Genomic DNA, 18924 nt, shown 5'->3' with positions numbered 1-18924 from the left:
CAAGTCAGCCTATAGGAAGGAGGTAAGTGAAGTGGCATTGTGGTGCCAAGACAACAACCTTTCCCTCAATGTCAGCAAAACAAAGGATTTACATTTTTATTTAACCTATATTTAAATAAGCATTTGTTCTTAACAGACTTGCCTATTTACAATGACGGCCTACGCCGGCCAAACCCTAACCAGTACGACGATGGGCCAATTGCGGGGCGCTCTATGGGACTCCCGATCATGGCCAGTTGTGATACAGCCTGGGATCGAACCAGGGTCAGTGATGTAGTGATGCCTCTAGCACTGTGATGCAGTGCCTTAGACCGCTGCGCCACTCGGGAGCCCTGAAAGTTGATTGTTGTCTTCAGGAAGCAGAGGAAGGATCATCCCACTGATCCACATCAAAGGGACTGCATTAGTCAGCAGTTTTAAGCTCCTCAGCGCCCACATCACCGAGCACTTGACATGGACCAACAACCCCACCACTCTTGTCAAGAGGGCCCAACAGCATCTCTACTTCCTAAGGCAGCTGAAGAAAATTGGCATGCCAAGGAGACTGCATGGAAGCATTCAGTTTGACGGTGTATACCATGTAAATCCTGCACGTATGACAAATAAAACTTGAAACTTGAATCTAAACACAAAATACTAAATCATTCTCCTTGTACATCTGTATTCAAAGAGTTGAGCTACATGTGAAAAAAATGAAAGGAATCCATTAAGACACCATATGAGTTAGTCTGTGTCCTACCTTCTGGATGGTGTCCAGCATAGACCAGCCTCCATTCCAGGGCTTGGTGGACTTCCTCATGCAGTTCAGACTAGCCATGCTATGCCACTTTCTGTCCTCCAGCTTACTGTAGAAGGCGTTGGCCAGCATCAGCACACTGTCATACAGGTACAAGTTGGAGACCTGGGGAGAAACAACACAATAAAACATCTTCTATAAAAGGTTTTGAGCAGAATCAGCAGCGTCATGCAGGTAATGAACTAGTTTGAGATCTGGCAGGGAAAAACACCCCAAAACTGTTGGAGCTAAAACGAGATGCTCAAAATCAATTGTTGAACCTTGTGAAAGTTTACAAGACCAACACAAAAGTGGTTCCTCTCTGCCTCTGCCCCTGTGAGGTTCAGGGGAAATAAATTGCTCAGTAGGGAATAAGCATTTCCACAGAATGAAAGGGAGAAACAGACCCATAGTGGTTGACACCTGGGGAACAGTAAACACCCAGTCTGACACTGCAATGACCACTTTTAAGTTACAGACGAGAGATATGAAAGATAACCTCAAATTTTCTAATGATAGAAAAAGACATGTCTGTTGAAATGCCACAGAGCATATTTCACAATTACACCCACGGTATATCTTTTCTAACTTGTCTGTAGGAAACTGTGATTGTGATTTATTGAAGGACCACTGGAGAAAGAGAAGCCCAAACACGTTCCCTGGCATTTTCATTTGGAATAAAAATAGGCACAATGGATTGCCTACGTCCAAAGCGTGCTTTCGATATACACCAACAAAGGCATGTATGAATGGCAGGGTACAGCAATGACACAAGGAGAAATATTTGCTGAAGGACACCATTCCTCAGATCTCTGTTCCTGTATTCTATCATGGTTCACCATGAGATCAATACATGTACAATTATTGTTTTCCTCATTTCATAGAGGATTCAATTGGACATTCAATCCACATGGTCATATTGGTTATAGAGGAAAACACACTTGTTGAGTTGAAATGAATGTGACGGTGGTAAATCGAGTTTACAAAATGCATACATTTTTTAAAAAGTTAGCTCAAACATAAACACACTAGGTCATTTTCATATAAAAGGACCCATGAGCAACAACATGTGACGTTCATAAGAGCATGTCAAATTGGGTGTCAAAAGAAAGCCACATTTATATATATTTTTTTAAATGAGGGCATATATAAATGTTTAACCATTTTCCTTCCTAAAAACGTGGAATAAGCAAAGGCTTTGATTTCTGGTCAAACAGATGGAAAATGGGTCTTAGAAAACATCTACCAGAAACACAATAATGTTAAAGTAAAGACTCCTGAGAAATAATATCAACACTTACAGTGCCTTCAAAAAGTATTCATAACCCTTGACTTATTCCACATTTAGTTGTGTTACAGCCTGAATTCAAAATTGATTAAATATAAAAAAAATTCACCCATCAACACATAATACCCCATAATGACAAAGTGAATTTTTTTTTTAAAGAATTGTTTGCAAATGTTTTGAAAATGAAATACATAAATATCATAAGTATTCATTCACAACCCTGAGTCAATACATGTTAGAATCACGTTGGGCATTGATTACAGCTGTGAGTCGTTTTAGATATGTCTCTAAGAACCTTCCACACCTGGATTTTACAATATTTGCACATTATTATTTTTACAATTCTTCAAGCTCTGTCAAGTTGGTTGTTCATCATCGCTAGACAGCCATTTTCATGTTTTGCAGTACATTTTCATGCCTATTTAAGTCAAGACTAAGTAGGTCCCTCAGGAACATTCAATGTCATCTTGGTAAGCAACTCCAGCGTACATTTGGCCTTGTCTTTTAGGTTATTGTCCTGCTGAAAGGTGAATTATGGGACTACCGATTATGGTGGAAATCACTTGGAGCTGATTTCCTGGTGTTTTTAAAGTATTGTATGTCCCCCCAAAAAATGTATGTTGTTTTATTTTTTTATTTTTTATCAGAGAACCTGAAGGGGGCAAATAAAACCACTCGGCCCGCCAGTTGGGAAACACTGCTCAAAGGGATATTTAATGTATGATTTTTCTTTTTACCCATCTACCAATATGTGCCCTTCTTCACAAGGCATTGAAAAACCGCCCTGGTCTTTGTGGTTGAATCTTTGTTTGAAATTCACTGTCTGACTGAGGGATCTTACAGATAATTGTATGTGTAGGGTACAGAGAATTAGTCATTCAAAAACTCATGTTAAACACGATTATTGCACACAGAATGAGTCCATGCAACTTATTATGTCACTTGTTAAGCCTTTTATACTCCTGAATGTATTTAGGCTTTCCATAACAAAGGGGTTGAATACTTATTGACTCAAAACATTTCAGCTTTTAATTTTTAATTAATTGGAAAAAGTCAAGGTGTGTGAAGACTTTCTGAAGGCACTGTATATTTAGTTTTGGATACATTTTTCTGTCTTCTGTAGGTTTAAGAAACTTTGCCCTGGGCCTTGAAATTCCATTACCAAAAACCCACATCTCCCTCATGAGGGAGGATAATGAAAGTTCACAGAACTTAAAAGGTAGACCTATCAATTAGGTATAGTGTTTTTACTGATATCAATTTTCTTTATGAATTATTAAGTGGTTAAAACTTGAAATTCCATTACCAAATCGTTAACGAATTTTTCCGAAAGATCGGTAATGGAATTTCTGCAATTAAATTGGGTACAATGGGAAATCATAGTATTAACAAACCACAGTTGGGTTCAAAAATTTGTTCAGGACAGTATAGTTAAGTACAGCTCAGTAAAGAAAAGTAGAGTATAGTTCAGTACAGTACAGCACAGTAAAATACAGTACAGTAAAGAAAAGTATAGTTTAGTAGAGTACTGTACAGTAGAGTTCGGTACAGTACACAGTAGAGCACACTAGTGTTGAGTACACTGTATTGTACTGTACTGTACTATACTGTACTGGACTCTACTGAACTCTACTCTATATAAAAATAACCAGTGTTTAGAATAATACCCACATTTTTAAAGAAGGATATTGCATTTTTATACATTTGTATACCGATTTAGGATACATCACCGTGAAGAGAAGGAAATGTCCACATACAACACCTAAAGCATTTGTTTTCTCTAAAGCTTTATGATGGTCTGGCTGGTGTACTTAAGGCTTTATGCATCACTTGATGAATCCTAAGAAAGAAGGGTCTGGTGTACTAACGTATCATGATCATGATTTGAAAGGGTATAAGTGGCCAGTGTAAGTGGCCAGTGCTTTACCCAGCACAGGTAACACGTCTAAATCAGAAAAGAAAAGCACTTGCCTGTGCTTTTTTTCTCTCTTACAAATACTTGTGCTTCACCTTTCTTCACATTAATAATTGAGAGATAAAGTCTAAAGTAATACCACATGATTTTACCATCTGTCCTGAACATTGTTCTATGCTAGCTATGGAGTTGGAATAGTAAGTCACGGTCATTGCACACTAGATGACTACGGAGAACATTTCTAAGTCATTTTTAACATTAGAAATCTGTGTTCCTGTGTCAGAATAGTGATGGTGACAGACTGATGTGTTTAACATTGGAGGGATGTGTAAAGGAAATGACAGTGTTAGAATGATGATGATGTTCAATGTTGTGACAGCGCTGACAGGCAAATCGCTCTTGCCGACCTTCAGAAATGCTTTTGTCATGGTTATGGTCATGTCTTGTCAATATATGGGGTGATGTTGGGTGAATGACAAAGCGTTCTGTGATGGTGTGGATACAGTGTTACGGTGATGACAGGGTGGTGACGGGGCTGATGGTCAAACAGAGTAATAAAGACCTATCCTTCACACTGACCTCCAGGGACTGCAGGTAGCCCTCCTGGGGGTCACAGAGCAGAGAGGAGATGCGGTGGTTGTTCCTCATGCACCGGATGTTGGTGTCTCTCCACAGAGGGAAGATCTGCCGTATGACGGTCATCCGGCCCAACGAACTGTGGACCAGCTCCATGATTTCTGTGTCACTCACCTCCTGCGACAAAAAAAGAGAAGGTGGGGTGGGAGGCTTCATGGTCAAAACCATAAAATAAATCTAAGAATTGCTTTGTAAATTCCCACTATGAACTTGTCTTGAGCTGTGGATTCACATAGGAATTATAGGACTAGGTACAGTTTGTGTGACAACTAAATATGATTAATCAATATACACATTAAGAAATACATGCAATAAACACTCTTCTCAAGGTCAGGATTTCAATTAATTTTCAGCTGAAAATGGATTGGGGATCATCACTAATGTCCGATGTCTATCAGTTCCTTTGGAAAATTGACAAAGTAAAAACTCTCCTTCAATTTCTTAGAATCCCAGAACGTACACCATAAAGTTGTGGATAGGAACGTCCCTACTCATGTATGCAGGCAAGGGTGATGGATAAGAGGAATGCGTTCAGGGTCAGACAGGGGGTGACCTGTGAACGGTCAGATCAATAGCGATGAGACCTAGAGCTGCTGGTCTGACTCAGGAGCAGGACAGAGGTCAATGTTGATGTGACAGACAACCAGCACTCGGATCAAACACCACAGTAATGAGACAACTGACGGGTCAAACTTATCTGTGTTTATCTATCTCTCTGTCTCTCTCTTTCGATCTGTCCAAGTTTGTTTTTCTCTTTCAGACGTTCCATCTCCCTGCCTATGTTTCTCGTTAGCTGTCTGTCTGTCTCGCTTTCTCCCTCTATTTCATTTTCCCTTTGTGTCGATTTATCTCACTCTCCTTGGCCCTTTCACCCTATTTATCTTAATGTCCAAACTTATCAATTCCTTTTAGAAATACATAACTGTTATGCAACAAGCACCACACCTCATGGATAATTCAGTAGTGTGTGTGCTTTACTGCTTTTAGAAAGAGGCACCTCAATTTTTATACAGCAGAAACACTACACTATGAGTCATACAAACAGCCAGTCAACTGGAAATAATGGATATTCATGAGGTGCTGTTGTGCATTAACCGGGTGGAATATGCTGTAGGATTCATTTAGTTATGACCTCACTTCCAGGATTGTCCTTCCTGTCTTGACCTGTTAGAACGTTCCACCACAGATGACTGCTGTGACATCACTTGACCCTGCGGTGACCTTGATGGAGCCATTTTGCTAACAAGACATAAGCGAGTAGTTTGAAGGAAAAGCACAGAGCATTAAGTGCTAGGTCTTCATATTTTAATGTGGAGAGAACACGTTTTGGTATGCAGGGGAAGAACGTTGGTGGGGTACCCTTTGAGTTTGTTGATTAGTCTGGTGGCACTCTAACACAGTGTGTGACTAACATTCTGGACTGTGTATTACTGTATAATACAATTTCAGTGCAGGTCAAAGCCATCATTACAGAGCTGCATATCAGATTGAATGAATGTGTTCAGGAGATCAGCTGTTTATGCATTCAGTGTGGACATACACTTTGGGAGGAAAACACTACCAAAGCTCCTATTGCTGCCCTGAGGTGACCTACTTAAGCATGGAAACCAAAAATATGTATTTCAATTGCACACATCCTCTAAATACATTAATCAAATCAAGCCTGTCTGACAGCTAAATTATCCTCAATATGCCGCTCAGTCAACGTTATTAATCTATCATGATATATAAATCAAGAAATCCTGGTGATCACCATAGAGATTTAATTAGGAGTTAAAACACTTTTTTAAGCTTTAGACATGTATGCTGAGAAGCTCTGCGACTTGGAGAAGGACTAGGAGGTACTGTACTCTTATCTAGCCATCTTACCCTCCCTCCCTCCCCCCAACAGCACACACTATCACTTGCCTCTACCATTGCTAATCTGCTAGCTCTGACTAGTAGACACATACAGGTAACTGCCAACATAAAAGGCAACACCAACATGAAGTTTCTTAATAGGGCTTTGGGCCACCACAGAACAGCTTCAACGTGCCTTGACATAGATTCTACAAGTTTCTGGAACTATTTTGGAGGGATGCAACACCCTTCGTTCATGAGAAATTCCATAATTTGATGTTTTGTTGATGATGAAATGCTGTCTAAGAAATCCCCCATAGGAGTGAAATTGGGTTGAGATCTGGTGACTGAGACACACACACATGAAACCCCCTATGCTCCTTTGAGAACACTCTTTCAAAGTCACTGAGATCTCTTCTAGCCATGGTAGCCAAAATAATGGACAACTGATCATTTTTATACATGATCCTAAGCATCATGGTTAGTTAATTGCTTATTAATTAACATACGAACCACACCTGTGTGTGTGTGCGTGTCTGTGTGCGCCTGCGCACATCTCAGTCACCAGATCTCAACCCAATTGAACACATATGGGAGATTCTGGAGCGGCAATATTTCATCATCTGATACAGCCCGACAGGATGCTCTCGATTGATTGCCTTGCAGAGGGAATAGCTACACTGTTTGTTTTCGGACATGTTTCAGGTGGCCTTGCCCTGATTAAAAGCAGTGGTTCGCGCTTTCAGTTTTGCGCGAGTGATGCCATCAATCCACGGTTTCTGGTTGGGGAACGTTTTAGTTATCGCTGTGGGTACAACATCACCGATGCACTTGCTAATAAACTCACTCACTGAATCAGCGTATACATCAATGTTGTTGTTCGACGCTATCCGGAACATATCCCAGTCCACGTGATCGAAGCAATCTTGAAGCGTGGAATCAGATTGGTCGGACCAGCGTTGAACAGACCTGAGCACGGCCGTTTCCTGTTTTAGTTTCTGTCGATAGAATGGGAGCAACAAAATGGAGTCGTGGTCAGATTGTATCACCGCCTGGTACGGCAACTGCTCCGCCCACAACCGTAAGGCTCTCCAGAGGGTAGTGAGGTCTGCACAACGCATCACCGGGGGCAAACTACTTGCCCTCCAGGACACCTACACCACCCGATGTCACAGGAAGGCCATAAAGATCATCAAGGACAACAACCACCCGAGCCACTGCCTGTTCACGCTATCATCCAGAAGGCGAGGTCAGTACAGGTGCATCAAAGCTGGGACCGAGAGAGTGAGAAACAGCTTCTATCTCAAGGCCATCAGACTGTTAAACAGCCACCACTAACATTGAGTGGCTGCTGCCAACACACTGACTCAACTCCAGCCACTTTAATAATGGGAATTGATGTCAAATATATCACTAGCCACTTTAAACAATGCTACTTTGTTTACATACTCATCTCATATGTATATACTGTACTCGATACCATCTACTGCGTCTTGCCTATGCCGCTCTGTACCATCACTCATTCATATATCTTTATGTACATATTCTTTATCCCTTTACACTTGTGTGTATAAGGTAGTAGTTTTGGAATTGTTAGTTAGATTACTCGTTGGTTATTACTGCACTGTCGGAACTAGAAGCACAAGCATTTCGCTACACTCGCATTAACATCCGCTAACCATGTGTATGTGACAAATACATTTGATTTGATTTGATTTTGAAGCCCGTGTCTCACAGCCCTTTGTCTTCTGTTTCCAGTCCCACCCCTCCTCCCAGTGTCATCGATGGCCATCAGTGGTACACAGTGAGACGTCTCCCAAGTGTTCGACCACGGGGCAGGGGTTTCCAGTACCTGGTTGACTGGGAGGGTCATGGCCCGGAGGAGAGGTGCTGGGTCCCCGTTGAGACATCCTGAACCCAGCCCTCATGGCCATCCACCATCCACCGCCGGCACCCCAGTCAACCAGGTAAGGTACGTGCGGGGGGGTGGCACTGTCACACTGTGATCTGTTTGTTCTTTGTATCCATGGAGCCATTTTTTTTTTCCTGTAGCCAACCCTGCAGTCAGAAATTGGGAGAACACTAATCTAGAATGCTTGAAGCTTTAACAGTATGTGTGTGTTTGTGCACACAACTGTTAAACCTCAGGAATATTGATAAGAGGCAGTCGACCTACAGTTCATAAACATTACAATCAAAGCATAGTATGCCTGTAACTCAATGCATTGCTTTTTAAATGGAAACATCTTTCTTTAGGACAGATTTGAGCAAATTATAAAATTGCGATTTATCATGATTAGCTACAAAAATCATATGAATAATCACAATTACTTATTTTAATTATTTGATAGCTGTAATTATAACAGATCAACATATATATTGTGCAGCTCAAAAGTAGTGGGTAATTAAAGTAGGCCTATGTGATAGAGCAAACATTACTATGATTAACTATAAAGTGCTTGTCTATTTCTGACAGATTATTTACTACTGATTTTTGTCTCACTATGTTAATGTAAAATACACATTCCTAATCAAACATTTTTAATCCTGTCTTTGGGTAGTGTAATGTGTCTTATTTCTCTCCTCCACCGTGCCTGCTGCTGTTTCACATATAGTGTCAACAACTGTTTCTATTCAAACATTTTGCGGGTGGTTACCATGGAAAATCAGTCATATCATCCCTGTTCTTCTTGACTCTGGCTGTCACGCAACGCGCCTCCCTCTAATCCATCACACACAGACTCAGGTGTCACCTCCTCTCTTTTTGTAGAAAAAACTAATCCTGTTTGACTCCGTCATCCATCCATATAGAGCAAACAGTGTCAACCACCCCCCTCTGTGTGGTTTGGCTGATGATTTAGAGAGAAGAATACCTTGTTACACCCTCCCTCATACATCAATCAACGATTGGTAACTGATCCTGTCTTGTATTGCAAAAAGTGGAAGACTGTCCAAAATTGTTATCAACAATTGCTGAAGATTGAAGAAGCAATCCATCTCTTTTACTTGGCACCATTGTTTATATTCTTCAACACTTTTCAGTTCTTCTCTTTCTCTCTCCCTCTCTCTCTTTCTCTCTCCTGTCCATCCATTCTCTACTTCAGCTCTCCTATCATTGCCTTTCTCACCAGTTAAACTTCATAAGAACCCATTCTGCTCTGACTTTCTTCAACAGTGACTGTAGAACACCAACACTGAAAGCGCAAACCAGTACAAACAGTGTAGTTATTCCCTCCGTAAGACAATCAAACAGGAAAAATGTCAGTATAGAGACATAGTGGAGTCACAATTCAACGGCTCAGACATGAGACGTATGCGGCAGGGTCTACAGCCAATCACAGACTACAAAGGGAAAACCAGTCACGTCTCGGACATCTTGCTTCCTGAGAAGCTATACACCATCTTTGCCAGCTATGATGATACCACAGTGCCACCGACTTGGTCCGCTACCAAGGACTGTGGGCTCTCCTTCTCCGTGTCCGAAGTGAGTAAGACATTTAAGCGCGTTAACCCTTGCTGCCGGACCAAACGTTATCCCTAGCCACTCATACCAGCTGGCCGGGGGTGTTTACGGACATATTCAATCTTTCCCTGTCCCAGTCTGCTGTCCCCACTTGCTTCAAGATGTCCAACATTGTTCCTGTACCAAAGAAAGCAAAGGCAACTGAACTAAATGACTATCGCGCCGTAGCACTCAATTCTGTCATCATGAAGTGCTTTGAGAGGCTTTAAAGACCATATCACCTCTACCTTACCTGACACCCTAGACCCACTTCAATTTGATTATTGCACACTGCCCTATCCCATCTGGACAAGAGGAATACATATGTACGTAAAAATATGGTTCATTGACAATAGCTCAGCATTCAACACCATAGTACCCTCAAAGTTCATCATTAAGCTCGGGCCCTGTGTCTGAACCAAACCCTGTGCACCTGGGTCCTGGACTTCCTGACAGGCCGCCCTCAGGTGTTGAAGGTAGGAAACAACACCTCCACTTCACTGATCCTCAATACAGGGGCACCAACAAGGGTGCGTGCTCAGCCCCCTCCTGTACTCCCTGTTCACCCATGACTGTGTGGCTACGCACGCCTCCAACTTAATCATCAAGTTTGCAGATGCTAAAACAGTAATATGCCTGATTACCAACCATCATGAGACAGCCTACAGAGAGGAGGTGAGGGCCCTGGGATTGTGGTGCCAGGAAAATAACCTCTCACTGTAAGAAACAACGCTGGAGTAAAGAATCAGGTACGAAGAGTGAATATTTAATATTGCACAGACATGGAACAGGACAAGAACAGCTTCAGAACCGGGTAAGACAAAACGAGAAACGCCAATTAATGCAGAAGCGGGGAACAGAGCTGGGGAACAGACAGATATAGGGGAGGTAATGACACAGTTGATTGAGTCCAGGTGAGTCCAATGAATCGCTGATGCCCGTGACGAGGGAAGCAGGTGTGTGTAATGATGGTGGCAGGAGTGTGTAGTGCTGGGCAGCCTGGCACCCTTGAGCGCCAGTGGGGAGAGCGGGCGCAGGCATGACACTCACTCAATGTCGACAAAACAAAGGAGCTGATCAGGAAACAGCAGAGGGAGCATGCCCCTATCCACATCGACGGGACCGCGGTGGAACTGTTGAAAAGCTTCAAGTTCCTCGGGGTACATATCACTGACGACACAGAAATATGTCTTGGCACCTAAAACCCTCACAAACTTTTACAGATGTATCACTGTATCACCACTGTATCAGGCTGTATCACCACCTGGTATGGCAACTTCACTGCCCAAAACTGCTGGACTCTCCAGAGGGTGGTGCGGTCTGACCAACACATCACTGGGGGCAAACTACCTGCCCTCCAGGACACCGACAGCACCCGATGTCACAGGAAGGCCAAAAAGATCATCAAGGACAACAACCACCCGAGCCACTGCCATCACCCCGCTATGACCCAGAAGGCGAGGTCAGTAGAGAGGTGCATCAAAGCAGAGACCGAGAGACTGAAAACCAGCTTATTTCTCAAGGCCTTTAGACTGTTAAATAGCCATCACTAGGCGGCTTCCACCCGGTTACATAACTCTGCACGTTAGAGGCTGCTGCCCGATATACATAGACTTAAAATCACTGGCCACTTTAATAACGTTTACATATTTTTGCTTGACTCATCTCATAAGTATATACTGTATTATATTCTACTGTATTTTTGTCTATGCCACTCTGACATTACTCATCCTAATATTTATATATTCCTTAATTCCATGATTTTACTTTTAGGTTGTGAGTATTGTTGTGAATTGTTAGATATTACTACACTCTTGGAGGAAGAAACAGAAGCATTTCAGTACACCTGCAATAACATCTGCTAAACATGTGTATGTGACAAATACAATTTGATTTGGTTTGATTTAGATTATCACAGCTGGTCGTGGTGGCTGATGAATGAGACATGAGACCTCCCTGCTGCCTCCATGTCCTAGTTAACGCTGAGGCCCAGGGGGCCGAGAACAGACAGAGATAACCCTTCCTCTCCTGATGACAGCATGTCTGGCTCAAAGGCATCCGAGGGACCAGGGACACACACAGGCGGAGAACACAAGGCCTGGAGATTACCTGGCTAAAACGGTTGCCTACATCCCTGTCACAACACATAGCACTCACAATGTCATTCTGCATGGGGCATTCGAAACAGTGTGGAACTTTATAGCTTGTCACTTACAGAGGCAGAAGCATTAGCAGGAGGTGGTGCTATTCAGAGTTATTGTTATATATTACATATTATAAACCGAGTAGTTTGGGTCCTGGATGCTGATTGCTGATAAGACAAAATACCATGGATATGAGGCAAAAATACTTGTTTACTGTTCTATTTATGTTGGTTACCAGTTTATAATAGTAATAAGGCACCTCAGGGGTTTGTGGTATATGGTCAATGTACGACAGCTAAGGGCTGTGCCGTGCCTAAGAACAGTCCTTAGCTGTGGTATATTTAAGCAATAAGGCACGTGTGGGTGTGGTTTATCGCCAATATACCACGGCTAAGGACCTTTCATTAGCACGACGCAACACGGAGTGCCTGACACAGACCTTAGCCGGGGTCTAATGGTCATATACCACAAACCTTATTATTATTGATATTATAAACTGGTTTACAACATAATTAGAGCAGTAAAAATAAGTGTTTTGTCATACCCGTGGTATACGGTCTCATATTCAACAGCTTTCAGCCAATCAGCATTCAGAGCTCAACCCACCAAGTTTACAATGGTCAATATACCATGACTAAGGAATATGAACAGTCCTTAGCCATGGTATATTGGCCATATACCACACATATATATTGCTTAAATATACCACAGCTAAGGACTATACTTAGGGACGAAACATTAAGATGGCGCCGAAGAGGATGGCTGAAGTTTTACATGCTCCTAACCAACTGTGATATTTTGTTTGTTTTTTGCATTGTGTATAACTTGTTTTTTTTACTTATTTTGTACATAAGATTGCTGCTACTGTCTCTTATGACCGAAAATAACTTCCGGACATCAGAACACTTACTACTCACTGCGACCTGGAATAAGTCAGACGAGACAGATATACTGCTTTCCTGGGAACAGGCCCAAATCCCTGTCATTTGCGTGAAGAAAAGGCAGAGGAAAAGGGGGTGCAGTTCGGGCTGCCTTCTGAAAATCCATAGGCGAGCGAGTAAACTCCCACTGCCATCGGTCCTACTGTCTAAAGTGCGATTATTGTAAAATAAAATGTATGACCTACGATTAAGATTATCCTACCAACGGGACATTAAAAACTGTAATACCTTATGTTTCACTGAGTCGTGGCTGAACGACGACACGGATAATGTAGAGCTGACGGGGTCTTTCCATGCACTGGCAGAACAGAGAAGCTATGTCTGGTAAGACTAGGGGTGGAGTTGTGTGTCTATTTGTCAATAACAGTTGGTGAGTGATGTCGAATATTAAAGATGTCTCGAGGCATTGCTCGCCTGAGTACCTTATGATAAGCTGTAGACCACCCTATCTAACAAGAGAGTTCTCATATACTGTATATTATTCGTAGCTGTCTATTTACCACCACAGACCGTTGCTGGCACTAAGACTGCACTCAACCAACTCTATAAGGCCATAAGCAAACAAGAAAATGCTCATCCAGAAGTGGCGCTTCTAGTGGCCGGGGACATTTTTACCAGTATGTCACATGTGCAACCAAAGGAAAAACAATTCTAGACCACCTTTACTCCACACACACAGATGCATACAAAGAACTCCCCCGCCCTCCATTTGGCAAATTTGACCATAATTCTATCCTCCTGACTCCTGCTTGCAAGCAAAAACTAAAGCAGGAAGTACCAGTGACTCGCGCAATATGGAAGTGGTCAGATGACGTGGATGCTACGCTACAGTACTGTTTTGCCAGCACAGACTGGAATATGTTCCAAGATTCATACAATGGCATTGAGGAGTATACCACCTCAGTCATCGGCTTCATCAATAAGTGCATCGATGACGTTGTCCCCACTGTGAGGGTATGTACATATCCCAACCAGAGGCCATGGATTACAGGCAACATCCGCATCGAGCTAAAGGCTAGAGCTGCCGCTTTCAAAGAGCGGACACTAATCAGGAAACTTATAAGTAATTCTGCTATGCCCTCAGACGAACCATCAAACAAGCAAAGCGTCAATACAGGAATAAGATTGAATCATACTACACTGGCACTGACTCTCGTCGGATGTGGCAGGGCTTGAAAACTATTATGGATTACAAAGGGAAGCCTAGACGCGAGCTGCCCAGTGATGCGAGCCTATCAGATGAGCTAAATGCCTTTTATGCTCGCTTCGAGGCAAGCAACACTGAAGCATGCACAAGAGCACTAGCTGTTCTGGATGACTGTGTGATAACGCTCTCGGTAGCCGATATGAGCAAGACCTTAAAACAGGTCAACATTCACAAAGACACGGGGCCAGACCGATTACCAGGACGTGTCCTCAAAGCATGCGTGTACCAATTGGCATGTGTCTTCACTGACATTTTAAACCTCTCCCTGACCGAGTCTATAATACCTTTGTTTCAAGCAGACCAACATAGTCCCTGTGCCCAAGGAAGTGAACATAATCTGGCTAAATGATTACCGCCCCGTAGCACTCACGTCGGTAGCCATGAAGTGCTTTGAATAGCTAGTCATGGTTCACACACTAGACCCACTCCAATTCGCATACCGCCAAAACAAATCCACAGATGACGCAATCTCAATATCACTCCACACTGCCCTTTCCCACCTGGACAAAATGAACACCTATGTGAGAATGCTGTTCATTGACTACAGCTCAGCGTTCAACACCATAGTGCCCTCGAAGCTCATCACTAAGCTAAGGAACCTGGGGCTAAACACCTCCTTCTGCAACAGGATCCTGGACTTCCTGACGGGCCGCACCCAGGTGGTAAGGGTAAGCAACAACATGTCTGCCACGCTGATCCTCAACACTGTGTTCTTAGTGCCCTCCAGTACTCCCTGTTCACCCACAACTGCATGGCCAAACACAACTCCAACACCATCATTAAGTTTGGTTGACGACACAACAGTCACCGATGAGACAGGCTATAGGGAGGAGGTCAGAGAACTGGCAGCGTGGTGCCAGGACAACAACCTCTCCCTCAATGTGAGCAAGACAAAGGAGCTGATCGTGGACATGCCCCTGTTAACATCGACGGGGCTGTAGTGGAGCGGATTGAGTGTTTCAAGTTCCTTGGTGTCCACATCACCTACGAACTATCATGGTCCAAACACACCATGACAGTTGTGAAGAGGGCTTGACATAACCTTTGGCAAATATTTGTTATTGTAAAATAAACAAGAAATAAGACAAAAAAAAACAGAACTTGAGCATGCATAATTATGCACCCCTCCAAAGTCAAGACTTTGTAGAGCCACCTTTTACAGAAATTACAGCTGCAAGTCTCTTGGGGTATGTCTCTATTAGCTTGGCAGATCTAGCCACTGGGATTTTTGCCCATTCTTCAAGGCAAAACTGCTCCAGCTCCTTCAAGTTGGATGAGTTCTGCTGGTGTACAGCAATCTTTAAATCATACCACAGATTCTCAATTGGATTAAGGTCTGGGCTTTAACTAGCCCATTCCAAGACATTTAAATGTTTCCTCTTAAACCACTTGAGTGTTGATTTTGCAGTATTTTTAGGGTCATTGTCCTGTCATTGTCATTGTCTCAAATCTCTGGAAGACTGAAAGAGGTTTCCCTCAAGAATTTCCAAGTATTTAGTGCCATCCATCATTCCTTCAATTCTGACCAGTTTCTCTGTCCCTGCTAATGAAAAACAACCTCACTGCATGATGCTGCCACCACCTTGCTTCACCGTAGGGATAGTGTACTCGGGTGATGAGAGGTGCTGGGTTTGCACCAGACATAGCATTTTCAAAAAAAGCTCAATTTTAGTCTCATCTGACCAGAGTATCTTTTTCCAAATGTTTGGGGATTCTCCCACATGCCTTTTGGCGAACATCAAACGTGTTTGCATATGTTTTTCTTTCAACAATGGCATTTTTCTGACCAACCTTCCGTAACGCCCAGCTCTGTGGAGTGTATGGCTTAAAGTGGTCCTATGAACATATACTCCAATCTCCGCTGTGGAGCAATGCTGCTCCTTCAAGGTTATTTTTGGTCTCTTTGTTGCCTCTCTGATTAATGCCCTCCTTGCCTGGTCCGTGAGTTTTGGCATGTTTGGCACATTTGTTGTGATGCCATATGCTTTAAATGTTTTAATAGTGGATTTAATCGAGCTCCATGGAATGTTCAAAGTTTCTGATATTTTTTTATAAACCAACTGATCTGTAGTTCTCCACAACTTTGTCCCTGACCTGTTTGGAGAGCTCCTTGGTCTTCATGGTGCCGCTTGCTTGTTGGTGCCCCTTGCTTAGTGTTGTTGCAGACTCTGGGGCCTTTCAGAACAGGTGTATATATACTGAGATCATGTGACAGATCATGTGACACTTAGATTGCGTACAGGTGGACTTTATTTAACTAATTATGTGACTTCTGAAGGTAATTGATTGCACCAGATCTTATTTAGGGGCTTCATATCAAAGGGGGTGAAAACATATTGCACGCACAACTTTTCTGTTTTCTTTATTTGTATTTTTTTAACTAGTTTTTTTTCTTAATTTCACTTCACCATTTTGGACTATTTTATGTATGTCCAGTATATGAAATACAAATAAAAATCCATTTAAATTACATGTGTAATGCAACAAAATAGTAAAAATGCCAAGGGTGATGAATACTTTTGCAAGGCACTGTAGCTGTGGTATATTGACCATCTTATTGCTAAACTGGTTAACAACCTGTGGTATACGGTCTGATATACCATGGTTGTCAGCCAATCAGCATTCAGGGCTCAAACCACCCAGCCATTATAAATTGTGTGGTTAAATCCCTGAATGCTGATTGGCTGACAGCTGTGGTATATTAGACCGTATACCAAGGGTATGACAAAATATTTATTTTTACTGCTCTTATTTCCTTTTGTAACCAGTTACTAATAGCAATAAGGCACCTCTGGGGTTTGTGGTATATGGCCAATATTCCATGGCTAAGCGCTGTGTCCAGGCAGTCCGCGATGCGTCATGCATAAGAACAGCCCTTAGCCGTGGTTGGCCATATACCACACCACCTTGGTCTTTATTGCTTAAATATACCACACCCCCTAAGGCTTATCGCTTAAATATACAGTGTACTGCTGTTAACTATACGTATTTTTAAGTGGATCATTTCATCTCCCACTCTCCTAATTAGAAGGAAAATCAAATCTTATGTAATTTTTGTGTAAATAGCCAATTACTGTACTTTGACAGGTTTTAAGTCAAATGAGTTCAACATTGCACCCTCTCCTTTTTTCTCTTCCAAGTCTAACATGTTGTGTATTCCAAGTTGTATAATAAAATGCATTGCCAGCATCAAACAAGGCTGATTGAAAAATAGTTTTCCTTTGTCGTTCCCTCCTTAAGGTGATCACAGCAGCATCATGTGCACTTTACTTTCACAGACAACCTCGAGGAGAGAAGAGAAAGAAAGAGGGGATCACATTTCAAAGAACTCTGGTACTTCCCGTCTTATTCATTTATATAGTGTATAAGGAGTGCTAACTCTACAATATGCTACACCGTGTCAACCATTCAGGAAGTGAAGAAGAAATTTGCAACGCATTAGCTCGTAAAGTACATTGCACAGTCTGATGCTATTAAAGCTAATGACTTGGTGGTGACACTCTTTCATAATTGGCTGAAACAGAAAATAATGTGTTTGTGTGCTGCAAAATAACATAACATACATTTTTTATATTTTACCACTTCCTCTAAGAGTTGTGTGTATCCTAAACAGGAAGATGCTATGAGGTACATTAATAAATAACATTCACAATATGAATACAATATCAATATGTGCATCATGATTCAGTTGTTGGAGCAAAGTTAGGAGATAAGGAATTGTCATTCGTATAATGATGACGATCAGCCCGTTTTTGGACCATGTCAATGTAGTATACCACGTCAATATTCATATGGTCCTAACTGTGTGTGTGTTTGTGTGTCTGCACACAATGTCATGGTCAAAACATATAGACTCAATGGTTGTAAAGATGGGGAGAGGTCTGTACGTAGTAAAGAGATGCTTCTCTTTTTTTTACACCACATTCCACAAAGCAAGTCCTGCAGGCTCTAGTTTTATCTTATCTTGACTATTGTCCAGTCATATGATCAAGTGCTGCAAAGAAAGACCTAGTTAAGCAGCAGCTGGCCCAGAACAGAGCCGCACTTCTTGCTCTTCATTGTAGTGAGAGGGCTAATATTACCATGCATGCCAGTCTCTCTTGGCTAAGAGTTGAGATAAGACTGACTATCACTTCTTGTTTTTATAAGAAACATGAATGTGTTGTAAATTCCAAATTGTTTGCATAGGCAACTTACACACAGCACTGACAAACACACTTACCCCACCAGACATGCCACCAGGGGTCTTTTCACAGTCCCCAGGTCCAGAACAAATGCAAGGAAATGTGAAGTCCGTCTTATTTAGCACAAACGAAAAGCAAACCTGATTTCAAAAAACAAATAAAGCACGGCACAACACCCTCTCCCCCATGTGACCTACTTGTTGTGTGTATGTACTGACATGTATACTGTATGTAACTGATAGATGCACACACAAACTTCATGTTAATGTGTTAAAATGTAAAGTATGTAAATTGTAAAGTCTTTTGTCCGTAATGTCTTTTTGTTTATGTGTCGGACCTGAGTAAGACTAACTGTCGCCATTGGCGTTGGGTAATGGGTATCCTAATATTTCCATAAATGTAGGGCAGCCCAGTCCCCGAAGTGACTGTTTACACTATACACAAGAATTTCCAGTGTGTTGTCTCAGGAATGCTGCATTATCTCACTTGTAGG

The 18924-nt window shown here is 42.1% G+C and overlaps 1 protein-coding gene across 1 annotated transcript in view; it reads right to left on the bottom strand.

Moving 5' to 3' along the window:
• The window catches only part of LOC110502511 (glutamate receptor ionotropic, delta-1), a 457066-nt gene that overhangs the window by 97271 nt on the left and 340871 nt on the right, over nt 1-18924 (bottom strand). The window contains exons 6-7 of the mRNA XM_036960054.2: nt 4558-4731; nt 740-901 (exon numbers count right to left, since the gene is read on the bottom strand). Of these exons, the coding sequence (XP_036815949.1) occupies nt 740-901; nt 4558-4731 (336 nt within the window). The remainder of the gene's footprint in view (nt 1-739; nt 902-4557; nt 4732-18924) is intronic.

Source organism: Oncorhynchus mykiss, chromosome 23 (assembly GCF_057628025.1).
Source record: "Oncorhynchus mykiss isolate SJ-2025 chromosome 23, ASM5762802v1, whole genome shotgun sequence".
In the NCBI taxonomy this organism is placed as follows: domain Eukaryota; kingdom Metazoa; phylum Chordata; class Actinopteri; order Salmoniformes; family Salmonidae; genus Oncorhynchus; species Oncorhynchus mykiss.
This window is presented reverse-complemented; position numbering and strand designations above follow the sequence as displayed.